At 44.2% G+C, this 17,104-nt stretch overlaps 1 protein-coding gene across 6 annotated transcripts in view; it reads right to left on the bottom strand.

Moving 5' to 3' along the window:
* SMC4 (structural maintenance of chromosomes 4) overlaps positions 1 to 17,104 on the bottom strand; it is a 238,359-nt gene that overhangs the window by 179,440 nt on the left and 41,815 nt on the right. For all 6 annotated transcript variants that reach the window (XM_033959216.1, XM_033959220.1, XM_033959218.1 and 3 more), the window contains 2 exons: positions 13,821 to 13,985; positions 1,704 to 1,831 (listed from right to left, as the gene is read on the bottom strand). In XM_033959216.1, coding sequence (XP_033815107.1) covers positions 1,704 to 1,831; positions 13,821 to 13,985 — 293 coding nt within the window. The remainder of the gene's footprint in view (positions 1 to 1,703; positions 1,832 to 13,820; positions 13,986 to 17,104) is intronic.

Here is a 17,104-nt window from a genome sequence, read left to right as displayed (position 1 = left end):
GCTATTCTATTCCTCCCTCCCCCCCCCCTTGGGTGCAGCAGCTTTTCTATTCCTCCCTCCCCCCCTTGGATGCAGCAGCATCATTTCTTTTCCCATCCCTCCCAAAGGCAGAGTCGCAAGCTTCCCTCCATCGCTGACCTATCTTCCATAGGTCAGTGATGGAGGGAAGCTTATAACTTGCTGCTCTTCCTTGCTTCGGTCCTTCCTCGTTGCCAGGTCCTGCCTTCGCTGAAACAGAAAGTAGGCAGGAGTCGGACCCGGCAGCAAGGAAGGCCCGAAGCAAGTTGTAGCTTTCCTCCGTGTCTTCTTTAGCTTCCCTCCGTCGCTGCACGTAGTGAACTCCTGCTCCGAGGCTCGAATGTGTGCATGCCAGCTTCCCTTCTCTATTCCTCCCCTCCCCCCTCTCGGGACGTAACTTCTGGTTTCGGAGGAAAGAGAAGGGAAGCTGGCATGCACACGTTAGAGCCCCAGAGCGTGGGTTCAATTTGAATTCTGGAATCAGCCTAGGAAGGAACATCGACAGCAGGAGAAGAATTAGGGTGCGGAGAACATGGCGGCAAGCAGGCACAGAGAACACAACGGGGGTTTGGCGCTGGACCGACCGTCCCCTTGTCCCCGCGCACAGCTTCGGGACGCTGTCCCTGAAAATGGGAAGCGGTGGCTCGGGACAACAGGACGATCTGTCCAATAACGGGACTGCCCCGTTGAAAACGGGACGTATGGTCACCTTAGGCATAACCAGAAGTCTATGGAGGAGGAGCACTCATTGATCTTCTCTCCTCCCCACATTAGATAGTATACTTTTGCTGGTGGGAATGCCGAAGCCCCACCAGTCAAAGAAATTCACTGCCAAAGCTGCCTCAACAGCAAGGAAGTCAGCAGGATGCCTCCAGCCGCCAATGTCAGCACTCCGAGTATGCTCAGTACACGCACAAGCTGAGCATGCTTAGGGAGTACAACTACCTGGGCTAGAAGCATGCCACAGACTTCCTTACTCCTAAGGAAGAATGAGAAGGAAGAGGGAAACTCAGGCAGCAGATTTCTTCACCTGAAAGGGATTCAGCTACTCCACCAGCCGTTAAAAAGGTACTGCAGCTTCGGAGGATGCCCGAGCACAAAAAAGGAGGGAAGGCCTCCAAGCATATTCTCCTTTATCCCATCATGCTTTCTCCCTCCCACCCCCCGGATCCAACTCAGCTGCCTACCCATCCCTTCCTCAAGGCCCAACTGTTCATCTCCCCCACCCTCGACCTAACATTTATCAAACCTATCTTTAAATGCAGTCTTCAGCCCTACAGAAGGGCTGCCTGAGGACTGTGACAGGCCTTTGCTTCTGAAGCAACTTCCTGTTTTCAGAGGGACTCCAGGTCAGAGGGAAAGGCCTGATGAGGGAGGGGGAGAGATGAGATGCCAGACCAACCAACCATGTGAAAGTTGGCTGCTTTTCTTTAATTACTAATCACGATTAATAATTAAAATGTTAATCGCTGAGTTAACCACAATTAATGTGCAGCCTCATATAAAATTCTTGCGCAAGCACAAAGAGTTTCAAATATTCTTCTTTTCTTGCGAATGATCAGAAGCCCATAAAGTAATTCACATTCTTTAAGTGCATCTGAAACAAAACAGTAGGCTGTTTCAACTGAAAAGTTTTATTCCCATTTATGATGGATGATTCATAAAAAGAGCTAAGTTTTACTTACATATAATATTGACAGATATGATTTCTATTTTTAAAAATTTCATTTTCCAAGGTAAGAAATTCAATAGCTTTATTTTTCTCTCCTTCCAGAGCATCCTTTTCTTTTTCTACCATTTTAACTCTGTTTAGCTGCAAAAGAAGCAAACATTTGCAGTACTTCAGAAAGAAATATATATTAATTACAAAATATAAAAGTATACAGTTTAATACATTTTTGTCATCTCCAGTAAATTTGTTCTAAAGAAGTGTTCTTATCTTTGCTAATCTTTCTTGTAAATACTCCCTTTATTCCGGGACCAGTGGGTTTTATGCATCCTTAGCCGCCAGGCACTGTAGAAAACTTCAGATGATTGATATCCTGGAGCATGCCCATTAGATTCCAGTCAGTCTTCAAGCAGCCAGGAACATCTACAGAAAATAATAAATAAGAGAGAGGGGGAAACGGAAAACTCCCCGCCAAACAAATCAATCCTGCTCATATTAACATATGCAAAACAACAACAGTGAAAACTATAAAACAGGTTATGAAACATTACAACCTGAATGACAAAAACAGTGCAATAGGGAGACACAGCCTGCACTGCCAGAAGGGGGGATTAAACCAGGGACCCCTCATGTTCCAAGTTAGTAGAGTTCCCATTGATGCCCTCACCAGCACATTCCTACACCAAGTGTAACTTTGCTAACCAATTGCGGTCCTTTTCCATGTTTTTCTACTGTGAACGCCGAACAGAAATATTTGTTTAGCACATTTGCTTTTTCTTCATCACTCTCCACATAGCGGTTCATACCTTTTCAGTATTGTAATTCCAGCCAGATTGACTTACGGTGCCTTTCGGAAAGTAATTAAGACTGCTCTGTTCAATAGATTTATTTCCTAGTCAAAATACTCCCTCCTTCAAAAACTATTACTCTTCATACTGATTCTGCGTTCCCTCTCCAATTGTATTCTGTACTCTCTGTCTGTTCAGTGTCTTCCTCTCCATTTGTATTCTGTAATTCGCTGGCCATCCAGCCCCTTCACTGTAACATGTTAATACTATATTGTAGTTCGCTGATTGTTAAGATTGTAATTCGCTGATTGTACAGCTCTCTTTATTGTGAACCGCCTAGAAGTCGTAAGATTATGGCGGTATAGAAAAATAAAATTATTATTATTATTATAAAGTTATTTTTTGTTTTCTTCCTTTCACTAATATACCTGAGAAAATGTCTCCCTTCCTTGTATTTATAGCCATTTGCTCTTCCGCTTGCGCTTTTGACGACTCTCTCTTGACTTCTTTCAGTTTCATTCGATATTCCTTTCTGCACTCCACTTCTTGAGTTTTTTAATATTTCATAAACACCTTTATTTTTTCTGCCACCAGTTTGGAGAACATATCTGTTTCCTTTTTCTCTTATTTTTATTTAATTTTCTTCACATTAAAGGTCAGTAGCTCTTTTTATTCCACCTTTCAACTTGGACCACTGTTTTTCCACTTCACTAATGTTTTCACATCCAATCAGCTGTTTCTTCAGGTACTCATTCATGCTACTAATGTCTGCATGTTTGAAATCCAAAACTTTGAGTTTTGTTTGCCCATCCTCCACTTTGGCTGCTATATCGAATCTAAGTGTATGATGATCACTACTTCCCGTGGGCCCCCACTCGGACATTAGAGACACTTTCACCATTTGTGAGCACCAGATCCAGTATCACTTTTTCCCTCGTGGGTTCCATTACCATTTGTCTGAGCAGAGCCCTTGAAAGGCATCCACAATCTTCCTACTTTTTTTTTTTTTTTTTTAATAATTTTTATTGAAAGAGCAGCTAGCACCATAACAAGGAAACTCAGACTACAGTAGGAATGAACAAATAACAAAACAGGCAGTCCCAGGAGGACTGTAGTAACGTTCAACCATGAGAATACAAATACAGTAACCCCAGTGAATATATGCTTTGCAGAAATAATACAAACCAACAGTAACAATGCCGGTCGTAGCTTGAAATTGGTGTCCACCACATGGATACACTCCTCGGGGAACAAAGCAAGGCTGCCTAACTTTTTGGATAAATGGACTCCACATCCCATGCACGCCTACCAGTCATCCAACACATACCTTCCAGCATGACATACCATACCAACCTCACCAGTCACACCCCAGTCAAACCCCCCCAAACTCACCCCCTAAACACACACACACTGGCCCGAAAGAACACAGAGACATTAGCGAGTCGCCAAGATTCTGCAAATCAGACTCGGGGCGATGTAGTAGATACAGCCACCTCGGCTGCGATACAAAAGCCCTCCACAGAGAAACATAAAGGCGTTTATCAATGGAAGAAGCGGAATGGTAGGTATGTATCTCAGAGGAGGCAAGCTCCCTCATCCTTTGGATCCACTGCATAAAGGAGGCTGGCGTCTGGCTTACCCAGTGCTGTAACAAAAGTTTTCTCGTCAGCAAAATTGCAGTGTAGAGAAACTTCCTGTGTTTGAAAGCAAACCCCTTCTGCAGGAGTACCCCCTGATCCCCCAGCAGCAGCAGGCCATAATCCTGGGGCACCCGTTGCCCAATCAAGTCATCCAAAAAGGGGAGAACCCTAAGTCAAACGGCCACGTGAGGGCATTCCAAGAACATATGGACCAGGGTGCCCTTGGCATTCTGGCAATGAGAACAAGTGGCATCCTTCCAAAGACCAATAGCTTTACCCCGAGCTCGGGAAATGTAGGCCCGGTGTAAGATTTTAAATTGCATTTCTCTAAGGTCGGTAGACCCCCCACTAAGAGGGAAATATTAGCAAAAAGATCCAAAAAAAATGAGCTCTGTCATAGGCAGCTGCCAAATCCTTAGACCAGTGGTCCATCACACGCTCCAGGTACGGAGCCGCAGGAGCAAGCTTAAGGGCTCTATACCATGTGGCCAGCAATCTTCCTACTTCTTTCCAATTCCACAGACAGAACTTTCTAGTCCGAATCCAGCAGGTTGAAATCATCCAGCAACAGCACCTCCCCTTTCTTTCCCACCTTTTGTATATCTGTAATCAGATCTTTATTGCAGTTGAGTTGGAGGTCTATAGATAACACTCAAGTGGATAGAAGTTCCATTTTCTCTTTTCAAAACAATTCAAATCGCTTCTTCCTTTCCCCAGGTGCCCTGCATTTCAGTCGCTTGGATATCTGTCTTTACATAGAGAGCTACTCCTTCACCTTTTCTATCATCTCTATCCTTCCTGAAGGGATTATAGCCCGGTATGTTGGCATCCCATCCATGGGACTCACTGAACAATGTCTCAGTGATAGCAACAATATCCAAGTCTGCTTCTAACATCAGGACTTTCAGATCCTGATTTTTGTTGCTTAAACTGCAGGTGTTTGTGGTTATTGCTTTTCAGCTACTATTCCTCAACAATCTCATTTTTTGTACAGTTTTTAATTTTAGCTCTTTTCCTGTTGCATCGCTATGAAGTGAATTGCTATCATTGCTTTCTTTATTATCATCAAATCTTGACTTTTGGGCCACGGAGGGAAGGTGTAAAGACGACCCTCCTGTGGCAAGAACTGTACCAGAGCATCCAGGCCATCACTGCCAGCCTCTCGACGACTGAAAAACAAAATCGGCCTTCTTGTTCGCCACGGTTGCCATGAGGTCGAACACTGGTGCCCCCATCATTGGTGCACTATGCACGCAAAAGCTCTCCAGGAGAGCTCAACCACTCTCCGGGGTCCAGTATCTGGCGACTGAGAAAGTCTGCCTGAACGTTGTTTACGCCTGCCACATGAGATGTGGACAGCATAAGCAGATGTCTTTCTGCCCATCAAAAAAGCAACTGGGCTTCCATGCTTATGGAGGGGCTCTTCGTGCCCCCTTGCCAGTTGACGTAAGCTACCACTGTGGCATTGTCTGAGAACACTCAGACAGCTTGATGACAGAGAGGGACCTAGAAATGCAAGAGGGCGAGACAAATTGCCCACAGCTCTAGGTGATTGATCAACTACTTGCATTCCAAGGGCGCCCACCGGCCCTGCATCAGAACCAATATATAGACTGCACCCCAGACAGAGAGAATTGCGTCCGTTGATGGAGTCACCCAATCCGAGATCCGGAGCGGAAGGCCCCTGGTTAGAGTCAGGGGATTCAACCACCATGCCATACTGCTGTGCGCTGACGCTGTCCAAGGCAGGAGGACAAGCAATTGGTCCCGCTGCGGATTCCATCGGGACAACAGAGCCTCCAGCAAGGGACACATTCTGGCTCTAGCCCACAGAACTACATCTATCGTCACCACCATGAGCCCTAGGACCTGGAGACTGAGTGGCCAGAAGTTCCCCGATGACTTTCCGAATCTTCTCTTGACGGGCTAAGGGAAGGAACACTTTGTTCTATCACATGTGAAAGCGGACCCCCAGGTACTCCAAATCCTAGGTGGGCTCCAAGTGACTGTTCTGAAGGTTGATCACCCAATCCAGACGCTGCAGCAAGTGAAACACCTGCTGAACCGCCTGGATCCCCTCGGCGAGAGGGAGCTCTGATCAGCCAATTGTCCAGATATGGATGGACCAGGACACCCAGAGCGCAAAGATGCGCTGCAACTACCACAGTCACCTTGGTGAAGGTCCTGGGTACTGTCACCAACCCAAAAGGAAGAACCGCAAACTGAAAGTGCTACTCCAGGACATGAATCTGCAGAAACTCCTGTGCGCCGTAAAAATGGGAATATGAAGATACGTCTCTGTGAGATCCAGGGAGGCCAGAAATTCCCTCTGCGCCACTGAAGCAATGACAGATCACACTGTATCCATGTGGAAGCTGGGCACTTTCAGTGCTGCATTGACCACTTTGAGATCCAGGATCAGTCTCCAATCTTTGGAGCCTTTCTCTGGAATGATGAATTTTATTGAGTATCTCCCACAGTCCAGGTTGCCCTCTGGCACGGGCTCGATGGCCTTAAGATCCAAATGTCTGCAGACTGAAACCTGCACCCAAAAAGCCTTCTCAGGACGGTCTACTGGGGAATCTAGAAAATACTTAGAAAGAGAATGGAGAAACTCCAATTTGATCCCGTCATGGAGTACCTCCAAAACCTAGCAGTCAGATGTGATGGTCTCTCATTCCGCCAGGAAGGCAAACAGCCACTCTGCTATGCGTGGGAGAGGAGCCGGGGGCCTGGCACCAGAACTGTTTTTTTTAGGGGGGGGGGCTGCTGGACATCTGTTTGGGGACTGCTGACAGCCAGATCCCATGAAAAGGGGCCTAGAGAACAGAGGGTACCTCTGCCCAGAGGGGGAGAACCAGCATACTGGCGAGGACGTTGGAATGGACGAAAATTAGAATGCCCTCGAACTCTTGGCAGGATGTGGCTTACTTCCGGGCAAAGCCTTCGGCTTGTGGTCTTGTGTATTTGTCATGAGGTCATCCCAGATCCTAGCCGAACAGAAGTGTCTCTTAAAGGGCAAATTGCTCAAGGTGATTTTAGAGGTGGGGAGGGGTATGGCATTCAGGGAAGCCACTCAAAACCCCCTTTCTAAGATCTCCCCCAAATCGTCAAAACAGGCTGTCACTTTGTTACTCACTCTTCCATTGTGCTGAATGGGAGAGAATGCAGGCAATGCAAAAAAAATATGTAGGGAGATCTAAAGCCTCTGGAAGCTGAATTTCAAGTCTTCTGACTGCCCTACCAGCCCGACCACCACGGCCGGTGACCTCCGCCACCCTTGGATACATCAAGCAACCAGCTGGCAGAGGCACGCAGTCCGGCTCTGCTCCCAGTCGTGCCTCCTTAGAACTGCTCAGACTGCGCTACTACACCCACTAGTGGATGAACCTGGGGTGAGTTAGCTCTCAATCTGACCTGCAGGCTATCCAGGGGGGGCTTACTGCCGCGAAGGAAACTCCCCAAAAGCAGATGACGTTCTCCAACAGTCTGCAATCTCCTGCTGCAAGGATGCTCCTGCAGGGAACCGCCACAGCACGAGGATAAACCCACAAAGGAATTAGCCAAAAAAAATTACAGAAAACTAGGAAAAAAAAAACATGAACAGAAGAGATAAGCTCCTGTATAAAGCAAGAGAGGAATCTAATGGGCATGCTCCAGGATATGCTAGAAGAGGAAGGACTTATGACTTCAATCATCTGAAGCTTTCCACAGTGCCTGGTAGCTAAGGATGCATAAAACCCACAGGTCCCGGAATAAAGGGGGATTGTACAAGAACTTACAATTCAGTTTTCTAATATGGGCAGACAGGATGGGCTATATATATATATAGATATAGATATTTATTTTTATGTTGTGCCAAGCAAAGGCCTTTACATTTTTGCACCTTTCTTATATTTCACTTATCGATGGAAGGAGGAGGAGACAGATCTGAAGGGAGGAGAGAGATGCTAAAAGTCTGGGAGAGGGAGTGAGAGATGGAAGAGAAGACAACAGAGATACCAAACCATGGAGGGAGCAGAGGGAAGAAAAGGGTGCCAGACCAATTTTTTATTTTTTTTTTTTTTTGAGGGGGGGGGGGATGGAGGGAGAGGCAGAGTTTCTGGTAGAGGCATAGAAATTTTATTTATTTAACAATTTGTATACCGCATAAAACTATGCGGTTTACACATTGGTTACATACATATTATCCTGGTCGCTCTTTAGTCTACACATATGATACAAACAATGGACAAGCAAATTTACCATTCCCCCCCAAGGAAAAATAATACAATATCAAAAGCAAGCATTATCAAATCATAATATCAATACAAACATTATCAAATCATAATTTCAACAATTAAAATGTGAAAAAGCATTGAATATTAAATTCAAGGCAAAAATATTCTTTAAACTGAAGAGATTACTGAGACATTAGCATAGGAAAGCATTGATAAAAAGCTGCATTTTAACATTTTCTTAAAATTGATCTTCCCCGCACAAAATCGTAGAATGCGAGGCAGGGCATTCCAAAGTTTCACACCAGCCACAGGCATTGCTGATGCTCCAATCCTGACATGCACAATAAACATCCGGCCCGCCATACTCAATTTCATTTTCTTTTCAGATCTTAAATTTCTTCTAGGTTGCTAAATTTCAAACATCTCTTGGAGATACGTGGTACAGTATCTGATGAATAATTGCAAGAATCTTAAAATGCACTCTTTGCTGCATAAGCAACCAATGCAGCCGTTTCAATACAGGAGATATGTGACCTCCTTGGAACCCCCATAATCAATCGAGCAGCAGAATTAACAGTTTCCCTTTAGCAACTCTCAAATAAAAAGAATTGCAATAGTCCACTCTACTCAGGATTAAAGCCTGGACAACACTGGGGAAATTGGAAGCTGGCAACAATGGTTTCAATCTATAAAGCATTTGCAATTGCATATAGCCCTGCTGGATCGTTTTCAGAATTTGCTTTCCCATCATAAGACAGTTATCCAAGCACACTCTCAAAACAGTCATCTCCTTTTTAACTGGCAATTTCTTCCCCATCACAACCACAGTTTCAGTGGATGGAAGGAAGAGAATGATGAGAAGATGAGGAAAGCAGAAACCAGACAACAAAGGTAGAAAAAAAATTTATATTTCTTTTCTTGCTTTAGGATACAGTAGTGTTGTAGTTGTTGATAAACTGTTATAAAGAAGACCCTGCCAGCTGAAGATCTCTTCCTCTAGTTCGGCAGCCAGAACTCTTGATTTATAAAATGACAATTGTACAGATATTGTTTATTTTTATATTTTAATAAAATAAGTTCAGTATAAAACTATTCGAGGTTTTTGCGGATGAGATCAGATGGTTTGCAGGGACGGGGCGAAGACAGGGACTGAGTTCACGGAGACGGGGACAAATTTTTTCCCCATGTCATTCTCTACACATCACTACAACTATTACCTTGATGAAGGCCCGGGGGGCTGTAGCCAAACAGAATGGGTATGGAAACGAAGGAAGCACCTGTGATCCAGAAAGATTGGGATGTGGAGATACGCTTCCATCAGATCTAGCGCCGTCAGAACTCCCCTGGCTGCAATGAGGTGATAACCGACCAAAGGTTCTCCATACAAAAATGAGGCATTTTGAGAGCTGCACTGACATACTTGAGGTCCAGGATCAGCCTCAAATCCTCAAAAACTTTTTTGGCACGACAAAATGGAGCATTTGCCAGAGCCCAAATCTGCGTCTGGTACCCAATTGATCGCCTGAATGTCCACCAACTTTTGAAGAGTTGCTTTTTCTGGTTTGCCCACCGGCGAGTCTATGAACAAGGCAGAGAGGGGACGGGCGAGCTCCAACTATTTATTTTAAAATTTTATATACCACCTTTAGCGGTTTCCATAAAAATGAACATACATAATTGTAAATGATAGCTTCCCATGCTTCCAGAAAGTTCTGCAGCTTGCCTCCAATCTTGCCCGAAGACCTGGCATCATTGTAACTTTTTGGGCTGCCCACCTGGCTGGGACATGGGGCCCTGGGATTTTCTACTCCTGGAGAATCTCTAGGACGAAGACCCAGAGGAGAAAGGCATGAGCCTTGAAAGGACACATGGGACTGTCCTTTAGAAATCCTGCTGTCCAGAAGCAATTTCGGATGGCAGTCCTGCATGCTAGCCATGAGGTCATCCAACCCCTGGCCAAACATTTTCCCTGAAAGGAAATCTTCTGAGTGTGGCTTTGTTTATGGAATCCCCAGCCCAATGTCTGATCCACAAGATTCTGCAAGCAGACAGAGTAAGCTGAGACCCTGCACACTACCCTCAGCAGATCATCCAAAGCATCAGCCAAATACCAGCAGCTTGGAAAGAGGATCAGAAGGTGTACTACCAGGGTCAAGCAATTTAGAATGGCAATCTCGAGTCACCAAGGAGACTGCCACAGAAGCCCTCACTGCCAGAGACAAGGTCTCAAACTGCCTTTTCAGCAACATGTCCAGTCTGTGATCCTGTTGATCCTTAAGCACTACGCTTCTCTCGCAAGGAAAGAATGTACGCTTGGTCACCTGAGCTACCAGAGTGTCTACTTTAGGCATAAATATCTGCTGGAACTCCTGGTTCATAGGATATAACTTGGGCAGAGCTTTAGCCACCTTATGGGAGCTCTCAGGACTCTCCCCAGTGCTCAGAAATCAGAACTTTCATATCCAGTTGCCATGGGAAGGCGATAGGCTGAGAGCATATCCAGCTAAGCAGAGAACATTGGGTAGTACATGAGGAGGGGGGAGTTGGTCTTCCTTCTCCTAAGGTCCGATATCTACTTGTCATAGGCGCCCTTAAATGTCTAATATCTACTTGTCATAGGCAAGAAAGGTCTTTAGAGTGACTTTAAATTTATCTAAAGGTAGTTATTCTCGAAGATGTGGAGGTAAAGAGTTCCATGTTGAGGGTGCTGTTACAGAAAAAAAAAAATCTTATTTCTGGTTGTGACGTAAAATAGGTGTCGCGGGGATGGAATTTCCAGAAGATGCTGATTACTGGATTGTAGTGTTCTACTTGGCCAGTGTGGAATAAGCAGTCTGTCTATAAATCCAGGAGTGTGTGTTATTTTGGTTTAGTAGGTAAATAATATTTTATATGTAATGCGATGAGTGATAGGAAGCTAATGAGATTTTATAAGGAAAGGGATAATGATCAAATTTTTATGATCAGTTTTACCACAGTATTTTGAATAATCTATAGTCTTCTTATTTCCTTTTGGGTGATTTCTTGATATAGGGAGTTACAGTAATCGAGTTGCGATATTACCAAGGAATGCAATAAGATATTAAGAGATGAGGGTTCAAGTAGGGTCATAACAGATCGAATCATTCTAAGTTTATAGAAACATCTCCTGATTACTGTGCTTATATGTTGGTGAAAGGATAATTCATCATCGATGACAACACGGAAGATTTTTGTACTATTAGTGATTTGAAGTGGGATAGATTTTAAGAAGATGGGGGAAATTGGGGGTTTTGTTTTTGGTGGCTGACAAGATCATTCTGTTTGATTTGGAAGGGTTTAAGAATAGCATATGTGTGGTAAGTCATTGTGTAATCTGTTCTAATTTGTTGTTTATATTCAGAATGTCTTGGGTGGTCATTCAGCTTTATGGGATGTAGAAGTTGAATATCATCTGCATAGCTGAATACTATGAAACTGATTGATTGCGCTATTGTAAGAAGGGGGGGAAGTGAATATATTAAAGAGAAGAGGGGAGAGAATAGATCTTTGTGCCGTAATCAGATCTGAACAGTTCTGACGTAGTTTTGATTAGAAGAACGGTTAGAGAAAAAGGAGCTAAACCAATCCAGAGCAGTATCTGTTAGTCCTATGGAGGTCAATCTGTTGATTAAAAGTTGGTAGTCAATGGTGTCGAAGGCAGCTGAGAGATCGAGTGAATGCCGTATGCAATTTTAGTTAAATGGCACTCAAACTTATCTTTTATTATCCCCCCACTTCCACTTGTAGGTCCAGCATCTATTCCTCCTTTCCCACCCCTTCTAGACTGGGTCATTTTCTTTCTTCCCCTCTCTCCCACACATTTATGGATCTAGCACCCATCCATTTCCCCTCCCCTTCACCTTGCAAGTCCAGTATCCATGTCCTTTCCTCCCCCAATACACACACTTTTTGTCCACCTCCCTTCCTGAGACTGCCCTCCCTCCCTCCATAAGAGTCTGTCCTTCGATGAACACCTCTCACCCTGTAGAGCTGGTATCTCTTACCTGCAGTTCTCCCAAAGCAGCAGCGGCAGCTGGTCAACAGAGGCAGCGATGTAAACAGGCTGCATGCAGCCAGCCCAGGCAGGGCCTTTCCTCTGCCGCATTGAAAGATTGCAAAAAGTGAAAAATGAACAAGGGTTTGAAGACTTTTGGAACATGATTAAGGGGAATGGGAGTTTAATACCACCCTTTTGTGGTTACCATATACAGGTACTCATACTTGGGACAATGGAAGATTAGGTGACTTGCCCAGGGTAACAAGGAGCAGCACTGGGATCGATCCCACAACCTCAGGGTGCAGAGGCAGCAGCTTCACCACTAGGCCACTCCAGTATGTTGCTACTACAGTGGTACCTCGGTTTACGAGTGCACCGGTTTGCGAGTGTTTTGCAAGACGAGCAAAACATTCACAAAATCAGCGCCTCGGGAACCGAGCTTGCCTCAATTTGTGAGCTGGGCCCTCTGCGATCCGCCCACCGGATCAACGCATCAACGCACAGAACATGCCGGTGCCCGAAGATCTGCATCTTCTTCTTTGCTGGGCCTTAAACATCTGTGCATGCTCAAGGCCTTCGAGTTCACGTTCTCTCCAAGATTCATGCCGCTGTACCGGGCCATGGTGCGCCCTTACCTAGAGTAATGTGGCCAGCACTGGTCACCATACATGAAGGAGGACACGGTACTACTCGAAAGGGTCCAGAGAAGAGCGACTAAGATGGTTAAGGGGTTGGAGGAGCTGCCGTACAGCAAAAGATTAGAGAAACTGGGTCTCTTCTCCTCGAACAGAGGAGATTGAGACGGGACATGATCGAAACATTCAAGGTACTGAAGGGCATAGACTTAGTAGATAAGGACAGGTTGTTCACCCTCTCCAAGGTAGGGAGAACGAGAGGGCACTCTCTTAAGTTGAAAGGGGATAGATTCCATACAAACGTAAGGAAGTTCTTCACCCAGAGTGGAAGAAAGCTGGAATGCTCTTCCGGAGGCTGTTATAGGGGAAAACACCCTCCAGGGATTCAAGACAAAGTTAGACAATTTCCTGCTGAATAAGAATGTGCGCTGGTAGGGCTAGTCTCGGTTAGGGTGCTGGTCTTTGACCAGAGGGCCACCGCGTGAGCGGACTGCTGGGCATGATGGACCACTGGTCTGACCCAGCAGCGGCAATTCTTATTGCCCAGGTCGGAGCCTCAAGCACCACCGCCCGCATCGGCACTAACAGCAGCAGCAGCCAGCCCTGCAGCCCTCTCCCGCCTCCGATCCCCGCTCCTCTTCCGCATCCAATAATCACGGTTTTTCACATTTCGCGGTCACTCCAAGAACACAACCCCGTCAAATGTTGGGGGAGTACTATATTAGCTCTTACTGAATACTGGTTTTTCAACACATTTTTGCTTACTCTTTTGCCGTTTTATTTTTCAACTAAAATCACACTACCAACCACAAAAGAAAATGTAGAAAGTCACCTTTTCTCCTCTTTGTTCATTTAATATCTCAACTCTACGACATAAAACCAGAATGGGCTCCTTCAGTCGACCAGATCCAATTATGTCTTCCAGATATTCAAGCATACCTTCATCATGTTCAGTCTGGCCTTTTGGTTTCATCATAGCAATTTGTTCAACTTCACCCTATAAACAAGTGAGCAAATTTATATACCTGTTAGTTTTCTCCAAGGATATCAAGATAGTAGCCCTCACAAATTGTTAATTGTTTATTAAATTTTGATTGATCGTCTTTTCCAAAAAATGGATCAAAGCAGTTTACATAAAACATAATTAAAAGGAACCCCATATTAAAATTATAGATAAAAGCAAACTCACTACACATTTATACAAAAGGGATAATCACATCCTGAGTGCTTTTCACATATCTCTTTCAGAGATAGCATCAGAGGTAGTGTTGAGTCGTTAGGCAATCAAGTGATCAAATGCTTTACTAAATAGATGAGTTTTAATCAGTCCCTTAAATTTTACATATGTAGTTTCTTCTCAAATACAGGGTGGGAGATCATTCCACATTTTAGGGACTATGAAGAAAAAAATAAAATAAAAATCAGAGCTTATTGCAGATTCATAGAATGTTTGTTTAGGGCCAGGAAGTACGTACTCAACGACTGGTGTCTAATGAATGACGGGCATGTGTAGGGATATAAGGAATAATTAAAGATGAAAGACAAGATGGTTGATCCATATAGTTTTGTGTGCTGAGACAAAAAAAAAAAAAACAACTTTAAAAAGAAAAAATAAAAGGTTCTTACCTTGGTAATCTTAATTCTTGGAAAGCCACACTCAATTCCTGAACAAGTGGGCAGTCAATCCCATCTCGCGAGATCTCTTGTAGGAAGCCTCATTAGCATAATCTTTTGCTCCTCCTGTTACCTCTCGACTGCCCTCCAACTTCCAGTGTGTGACAAAACAGACAGCCATTCCTGTAGAGCAGTGTTTCTAAACTTCTTCAAGCTAAGTACCCCCCTAAGTCTAACAAATATCAACCAAGTACCGCAGCCCAAGCTCTGCCCCAGACATCGCCACCATAAAACACAGTTACTTACCATAACAGGTGTTATCCAGGGACAGCAGGCAGATATACTCACTGATGGGTGACGACACCGACGGAGCCCCAGTACAGACACTTCAAGAACTTGAAAAAGCTCTTGATGGACATATCCTAAATTTATAAAAATATGGGGGCCATTGACAAAGTATTGTACTGAATGAATAGTAGGATTTATCTTCTTTTTCTTGTCTTCTTTATGGCACACATGGAGGGGGTAGTGAAAATAATTTTACATAACATGTTATAATATGGTATACAATATGTATAAGGTGATTGGAAAGTACTTGAAGGGTGGGGGGTGGGAGAGGGGATAAAAAAATTTGTTCAGAATATTATGTAATAGATATAAAAGTGATATTGTGTATTCATTAGTTGTAACTCAATATTTTGTACACTTCATGTAAAATATGAAAATGAATAAAGAATTATAAAAAAAAAAGAAAAAGCTCTTGATGCCCGCACTGCGCATGCACGAGTGTCTTCCTGCCCGACGTAGGCACGCGGTCCCTCAGTTAAGATAAGCCAGCTAAGAAGACAACCTGGGGAGGTGGGTGGGTTGTGAGAATATCTGCCTGCTGTCCCTGAATAACACCTGTTACGGTAAGTAACTGTGCTTTATCCCAGGACAAGCAGGCATCATATTCTCACTGATGGGTGACCTCCAAGCTAACAGAGATGGGATGGTGGGAGAGTTGGCCAAAGAAATACAATTGGAAAACATAATGGCCTAAGTGCCCATCCCGTCTGGAGAAAAAAAAGACAATAGTGAGAAGAGAAGGAATGAACTGAGAACCAGGTAGCAGCTGTACAGAATTCCTCAGTAATGCAACTATAAAGAAAAAACAAAAGCTGCCAGAACTCTAACTTAGGGTCTGGGACATGATATCCCCGTGCCAAGCCAGTCTGAGTAAAGAAGAACGAGAGGGAGGCAATCAGCCTAACGAAAATCATTCCCATGAATATAGGATATCCAAACTGAGTTCAATCAAAATAAAGGTTGGAATAAAATCACTGTGGCTCCGACCTGCGTAACAAGGAGGACAAAAAAACGCTTATAGGACAAAACATATAAAGCCAGGATCCTCGTAGGGAAAAACGAGGTGCAGGAAACAACACAAACAGAAGAACTGGCTGAGTGAAATGAAAATAGTAGAAGGTACTGTGGACATGAACACAGAATTATCTTGGCTTGATTGAAGACTGATAAATATGAAGCTGCTAGCAGGGCATGAACACTCACCGATCCCCCTGGAAGAGGTGAGAGACATAAGGAAAAACAATTTTCCAAGTAATAAACTCAAGTGGAGATGACGCCACTGATACAAATGGTAGCATCAACAACCAGGCAAGAACCACAGGAATAGTCCAGACGACAGAAGAAGGAATGAGGTGTGGTTACACACATGAAAAACCCCTGTCATGAGCCTGGGAACCAGAGAAGAAATCAGAAAGAGGCTGCTCCTCGACAGATTACGGGAAAAAATGCAATAGCATTAAAAAGAAGTCTGAGAGCTGTAGACTCGAGACTAGAATCAAACAAATAAAAAATACCTCCGGTTAGGAAGGTGGAAAAAGGCAGAGAAAAAAAAAAAAAAGACACCAGGAAAGAAAACGAAACCACTTTTGATATCAACAAGGGCGAGTGACATCCTGGAGAAATCAACAAACGGGCTGAAAAAGATGTAAATGAAACGGATGTAGCCCCAAAGAAAAAAAATCAATGAAGATTGGAAGAAATCAAAGAGTCCCGAGTCGGAGTGAACCTAGCAGGAAAATGAGAAGAAGAAAGGGCTCCCAAAATTTGAGTGGACGAAGAAGGGAGAACCCATGTTGACTGGGTCACCATGCATCATGGTAATAACAGCTCTCGTGAGCTTGATGAAAAAGGAGAAGAAGCGAAGAAAATGCATATAAAAATATGCTCGCCCAATCCAAGAGAAAAAGAACCGTTGCCAGACAAAGAAAAATCCTGGAGTAAAAGGATTAAAGAATCCTGCTGAAATTGGCTGCTAGAAAATTCAGCTCCCCATGAATAGCAGCAAGAGCAGATGGACAATCGCCTCCAAGGTCACAAAAACAGGGTCTCCTGACATAACAGGAGAGAGCTTTAGACTCCTTGCTCAATTACATGTAGTGTAAAACCCCTGAATTTACTGTGCAAGGAAGGGGGACTTGAGGACAGAGTAGATGA

The sequence above is a fragment of the Geotrypetes seraphini genome, chromosome 9, assembly GCF_902459505.1.
Source record: "Geotrypetes seraphini chromosome 9, aGeoSer1.1, whole genome shotgun sequence".
Classification (NCBI taxonomy): Eukaryota; Metazoa; Chordata; class Amphibia; order Gymnophiona; family Dermophiidae; genus Geotrypetes; species Geotrypetes seraphini.
This window is presented reverse-complemented; position numbering and strand designations above follow the sequence as displayed.